At 38.9% G+C, this 6924-nt stretch overlaps 1 protein-coding gene across 1 annotated transcript; it reads right to left on the reverse strand.

The window, feature by feature from the left end:
* Positions 1–955: 955 nt before the first annotated feature.
* Positions 956–6229, reverse strand: CIPC (CLOCK interacting pacemaker). The gene is made up of 3 exons (XM_054400597.1): positions 6151–6229; positions 5090–5259; positions 956–1835 (listed from the first exon to the last, which is right to left on the reverse strand). Exons 1-3 carry the CDS (start codon positions 6215–6217, stop codon positions 957–959), a joined length of 1116 nt encoding a protein of 371 aa, XP_054256572.1. The 5' UTR covers positions 6218–6229; the 3' UTR covers position 956.
* Positions 6230–6924: the final 695 nt, after the last annotated feature.

Below are 6924 nucleotides of genomic sequence, written 5' to 3' on the forward strand. Positions count from 1 at the left end.
CAATATAGGACATTATGTTGCTTTCCCTTTCACCTCTCCTTTTTTTGGTTTCTTTTTTATAGTAGAGCAAAATCTGACTTCACAGGAGGAAAAAAATGACTTTAGGCTTGTAAACTAAAAATACACATACCAAATAATATGCAATTAGTCTTGCCAAATTAATCCTGGTGAATTAATATATTTCTTGAACTTTTAATTAAAAAAAGTCACTACAGTCTTCAATTACAAAGTTAATCTGCTAGCTACCAAGAAAATTCAAAGACACGTGCCTTGTATGCTTGCTAGCCATTAGTAAGTACGACTTTGGAACACACAAGTCCAGTGCAAGCCCTGTGATTTTCACTCACTCAGCTGTACAACTCAAGATCAAAAATACACTTATCAAAATGTGCCATACCACTTGGGTCCCAAGACACTCACCTCTTTGACCAAAGACTGCAGTGAATGCAGAACACTCCTTCAGAACAACCAGATCTCCACTAATTCAAGTGTGTTAAAACTCCTAAGCAAGACATATTGCTACAATAAAAGACTTCAACTCTTCTCACACCAACAACCTTCATCTACTCGCAACTGATGGTAGCCCAATATTGGGGCCTGCTCTGCTGCTCCATTCTCAGAACTGACTATCTGAAGATGGGAACAGGAAGATGCTTCCTTGCAGAATACTGCAAATGACTGCCTTTTCACTGCAAGAACGGCAACATGCCAGCAGAGCACACTCAGAGCTTGAGTTCAAGGAAGTTACCATGGAATTCAAGGTCACACTGAAATAGCAAGTACTAACTCTGTCAAGACCCTACCATGCTATTCCACTTCTGTAACTGGTTCTGAAGAGAGGTTGCTAATGGCATGCCACTTTGTAAGTCCTGGACTCAGAAAATGCTCAAGTAAAAGCTTGAGACAGGAAATAGGAGGCACAGAAATAGCTTGATGAATAGCTATGTACCTTTTAACTACATGTTGGGATAAGATGGATCTTCAAGGTTGGTATCAGCTTTATCAGATCCTGTTAGAGATGCTTCTAGCTCTGCCCATGACTGTGGAGCATTGCTCTTTATTGCCTCTATAAAAAGTTGTGTTTGGTGCTTCAGCAGGTCCAGCTCAGCCTGAGTCACCTGGTTCTGATGAATGAGCTCCTTGGTTTTTAAAGTGATCTCCAGCAGTCCGGACCTGCGTAGCACAACGAGTGTATTCTGAAAGCGTCTGCATTTGCTTTGTTGTTGCAAGAGCAGCTCTGGGGTAGTACAAATCTCATCTGGTATCAATGAGGGGCTCCACACTGTAGACTGCATTGTAGTCTGTGCTGCGCTCTCACCCTCATGAGGGGTGCACTTTGTTGCCTGCAGAGTTCCAAAAGGCAAAAGGGGAGCCAAACCCTGCATTTTCTGAGTGTCACTGGAAACGTGATGAAAACCAGGAAGAGCTGACTGTTTTCCACTTGTCACCATAGATGAAGAACTTTGCTGGTTAGAATCCTGAGAGGTCTTAAAGCTAACTGGCATGTGGGCAAAAAGATTAGTAGGCAAGCCTGTGATCTTTGATATGGGAGAAGTCTCCACCTTGGGTGCTTCTGTGCGGAGTCGTTTATGGCAATTGGTTTCCTGACGTTCTTCTAGATCAAAGGAGTGATCTCTTTTGCAGGGCTGTGGTGCTATTTTGGGGTAAGAATTCAGGATGGGCAGGTAATCAGTGGAGTCATTTCTTTTTTTCCCAACAGGATGAGGGTTAATATGTGGTGGGATTGAAGGATGAAGAAACACTAGCTGTGGCTGAGCTGGAATCACTTCAAAGGATGGCTGCACAGTCCAAGACTGGAGTTGTGATGAACTCCCCTGAGAAGCACAAATGGGGAAAAACCAGAAGTCTTACAACACCATTGTAGAAGAGGATCAAAAAACCTTAAATGAAACAGATGGCCCATGCAATTTCTCCATATTTGATACACACTCTCCAACGAATACATTCTCAACAGTTTTCCATCAAGTTCATACTTCTCTCTGACAATGGACAGCAGCATTAGAAGCAAAGCTGTAACCCATAATGATTTTACTATGGAACATTTAAGATACATTTAAGACCAACTCAGTCTGAATTTATACATGCTTTCCTAAATGAGGATTACAGTGCATGTTTACATTGTACAATGCTCATGTAAAAGCTCAAACTAGACTTGGGGTCCAATAACAAGTGTACAGAAAAGTTGAAAAATAATTAAGCACTGTGGTTATGAAATTATTTTAGAGTCAAAGACAGCACAGAATTATAGGCACAAATCAGATTCCTTCTTTGTTGAAAAGCAGCAACTCTAATCTTGTCAATTCTATTCTTATAGCAAGCTTTTGAAATGGTTATTTAAAATAGAAAAGAATATTGATCTCACCATCTGAAGTACAACACAGCTTCAATTAATTTAAAACCATGAAGTAAAAGAAAAAAAATGCTGACTATCCACCAATGTAAGAAAAAGAAGCCTGTTGTAAGCCCACAGCAGTTTAACGTCATACCTCTGGTAAAATATTGTGCACCAATAAACCTTAAAAGCGTTATATTTCAAGAGAAATGCCCAAGTTTTCACTCTCTCCCACAAGCCATATTCTGCCACATAGGGGAATACATCCATTTTTATAAGACATTCTCTCTTTCTCCCCCCAACACAAATCTTTATGAAATCTCCTGGCCAAAGAGCATGCCAGATTTTCTCCAGGCATATCAAATGGTCTAGGAAGAAACAATATTGATTTCTGAAGCAAAAATCTCACTAATTAATTTATTGAGGTCATCACCACTACAATTATATTACTGTAATATATTGTCAGTTGCTTTTCCAATTCTTTACAACTGGAATGCTACTGGCAAGCCTGTTGAAGGCACAGGTATTAGCCAGCACAAATACATTTTATTATTTTTAGCGCTACACTGCGTCATCTCAAATCCATCTCCTTTCCTCTTCTGTCTTCTAAGATTTAAACTGGCAAATACTAAAATGCTAACAGGCTTTGCCGAAGTCCATTCCCCTAGCAGAAGACTTGAAGTTGTCAAAAATGGGTATTACCCACTGATTAGAACACTAAAAATTGGAGATGAGATTCAGTTACCTACTCTGACACAGAATTTGTTTAGTTCAGTGAGCGAGATGCTTATGTAAACAGGGCTACAGAACAACTACTTGTAAAAAATAGAGTACTTCCTTATCACAGAAGAAAGGACAAATGTATTCAAAAGACAAGTATCTGGAAATGTCAGGAGTGAGGAAGTATATAAATACCATGGCTGTACACACACAGGACAGAAGATGCAGCCTTAAGGAACAAGGTTTTTGGGTCACGAGTTTTCTCCATCCCTGAAGACATTCAAGGCGAGGCTTGACAGGGATCTGGGCAACCTGATTTAGTGACTATGTCTCTGCTTGTTGCAGAGGGGGTTGGACTAGATCCACCACAAGGTCCCTTCCAACCGAGATCATTTTATGATTTACTGCACAATTGTACCTATTTAGCACCAAAACCATTGAGGCCGAAAGAGCTGTGGTAACTGTTTATCTTATTCTAGCTTTTTACTGATCTCTGTTACCTACTTTCTTCTCCTTTCCACTCACACAGTGCCTTCTGCTCTTATCCTCCTACCCAAAAATCTTACTTTTAGCAGAGAACAGTTTATTTTACTAATTCTGCAAAGTGTGGTGTTTTGTTGTTTGGTTTGTTTGGGGTTTTTTTAATGAAAGCTAACATCCTGCCTATATCAGTGTTATTTGTTTTCCCACTTATTAAGGACTTACAAGACTTACAGAAACCTTGCCACAAGCAGCCCTGTGTTTCAGAGAATTAATCTCCACCTGATTTTCTTAATTTTAATAATTTTTTTTAGCAACCTTATTGTTAGTTCTTTACATTTTGAAATTAAGATGTCAGGAAACCATCACTGCGTAGCATCACAGTGGTTCTAAGACAACATTGATGCTGTATGAAATTGAAAGTGGGACAAATAAATAGCAGTAACCAGATGCTGCTTTTCTGGGGGGGTTGGGTCCAGCAAGCCTGACGGAATACTCTGTTGAACAAATTATGTTCATGTTTAAAAACATGACCAGTATGACTATGAAGTAACCAGGCATAACGGAAAGAGGGAGAAAGACACGTCATTATTATTATTATGAACTAGACCTGCTGCTTTTGGTTCTGGCAATAAACATTTTTAATTTAACATCATTGTCCTTAATCACACATTCAAGAGAACCAAGTCTGCTAATTTTATCTGCCTCCAATCCCTCCTCCCCAAATTCCCTTTTTGCTACATTACCTGATTTTACACATATAAAAGCTACTTCTCCCAGGGAGGTGGTGGAGTCACCATCCCTGGAGGTGTTCAAGAGGGGATTGGAGGTGGCACTTGGTGCCATGGTTTAGATAGTCATGAGGTTTAGGGTGACAGGTTGGACTCGATGATCTTTGAGGTCTCTTCCAACCTTCTTGATTCTATTCTATGATTCTCCTGTTTGCAACACAGCTCAAGGCTACCACAGCAATCAGTGTTTAATTTTTGAGCCCTGGGCCAAAGGCAATCAACGTTTGTTGAAGCTTGCCTACTCTCAACTACATGAAAACTTCAGTATTCATTTACATAGTACTTTGTCCACCCCTGTCTAGGAACATGACCATAAAATAAGATTGCTTCTTGTTAAGATAAAACACAGTGCTCAGAGATCAGTGCTCATCTCCCACACAAATGCATCATCTGCCAAATACTAACAGAAACCCATGTCTGTGTCAAAAAAGATACGTAGTATTTTGAATTTAATAGGTTTTCCTTGTTGTCATAACAGATTCAGTAGAAAAAGAATCAGAATCTATATTTTTTTTCCCCTTCTCAATGCATCCTCAGAAGTATGCTAATGAAAAACACTGAAGAACTATTGCTCTGCTCAGAGTACAGAGCAAGATGTCTAATAATATGCCAAGACTTTACACTTTAAGTTGCCACTTACTTTCTGGACTGCAACAACTTTGTAAAATATTTTTGAAAGGAAAAATATTTAATAAAAACATATTTAATACGCAATATTGTTCAATAGATATTATTTCTTCCTTACCTGCTTAACTAACACATTTTTCATTACGACCATAGGAGAAAGTGCAGGAAAGGAGCTGCTTCTGGTCACTGGGCACTGCCAGGACCCATCCTCTGCATTCCAACACAACGCATTCAGCACATCCTCCGAGTCAGTCTGCTCCATAGCACTTGGGCACTCTGAACTTCCATCTGCCAGATGCAGAATTCAGGTGTTAGTTTTTTCACACGCAGCAAGCTTGCTATCTCTTTTCAGTTCTACTATTCTGCATCCTTTCAACCAAGCCTCAAAGAAAAATAAAATTTAGTTCTGGAATACCAATAAAATCAGGCCTGCTGTTGTCAAGTATCAAACTTTTCATTAAAGCCTATTTCATGTATGTATTGTCTCCCCAAAATCTATTACTTTCTGTTCTTCCGTATTTAGTATCCAAGGGACTGCATACCATCACATTCTAAAACCTGGTGCAGGAAAGAACTCCAGGCTCCAGCATTGCCAGTAATTACTGCTGTAACAATTACTCTCTGTTTTATCAGGCACTACTTACAATCGAGTCAGAATATTCCAACAGTTCATTCACCAGTGCAAAGAACAAAAAAGTAATTTTGCCACCCCCACTTCTTGACTTTGAAGACTGAAATTACACAGAATCACAGAATGTTAGGGGTTGGAAGGGACCTCAAAAGATCATCTAGTCCAACCTCCTGCCAATCATCCACACAAACTTTGCAAAATTTAATTATCTACCCATCTTAAGATAGCCACAAGTCCTTTTGGAATCACACATTTACAAAATTCAACAATTTTCTGAAAATGCCATTAATTTCTTTATTAGGCATATTTTAAATTCCCATGCCATTCAAATTCACAGGATGAACTTTATTACTACATAAAGCTCTACTCCAAAACAAGATTGATGGTAGGATGATTGCAGATGCAACCTGTCTTGCACAAGAAGACCCTTGCAGGTAATAAGGCACAAACTGTGAGGGGCTAAAATCAGATTTCTCAAATATCACTGATAAAAGCAAGATAACACATACAGAAAAAAGTAATACAGTGGTTTATATTCAGGTCTGTACCTGAATATCCAGAGTCCTTGTCAGATTCAGCTGCTGCCATGTTGAAGCGTTGGTTCAAACTCTTCATTTCCACCACTTTGCCCAACAGCTCCTTGAGGGTCTCGACAGATAACTATTTTGTCTCCATGCTTCCATAGTAGCACAAACAGTTTTTAACACCTTCTCCATTGAGGAACTACAAAAAGAGTTAAGAACAAAAAAGGACTTTCTTTGAATCTAAAGAAAGTTCCATTAGTATAAAACAAAGATATTTGTCCTTATGGAATTCAGGTTATCAAAGGTTATTGTACCTGTTAAGCAATCTGCAGAATTCAGTTAAACTTCACATTTGCTTTGTTTATTGCATATTTAGGTCAGCAAAAGCTTGCCAATAAAACCATAGTTTACTCTCTGCAAAAGTCTCTGAACTATGCATATTTAATAACACATTACAGAGCTGAAAAGATAGGCATCAATTCTCTGCATCAACTGACATGTTACTCTGTAAAGCCTCTAAAGTTGTCCATCTGCCTTGGGCTGACTTTCTAAGTTTCAGGATAGTTTCCATGATCCAATTTTTCAGTCCCCTGCATCAACTAGGAAAAAAAGCAACAAACCAAAACAATATCATATTAGGCATGACTGTTAAGTCCTTTCACATAGGTTAGAAAATGCCCCCCTGCCCCAAAAAAATCTAAGACAGAGGAAGGAAGGAATTAATTGAAGCAGAAATACAGTACAGATGTGGGGTTGTTTGTTTGTTTGAGGGTTTTTTGTAGTTTTTACTACTTCTGT

This window comes from Indicator indicator, chromosome 4 (assembly GCF_027791375.1).
Source record: "Indicator indicator isolate 239-I01 chromosome 4, UM_Iind_1.1, whole genome shotgun sequence".
In the NCBI taxonomy this organism is placed as follows: Eukaryota; Metazoa; Chordata; class Aves; order Piciformes; family Indicatoridae; genus Indicator; species Indicator indicator.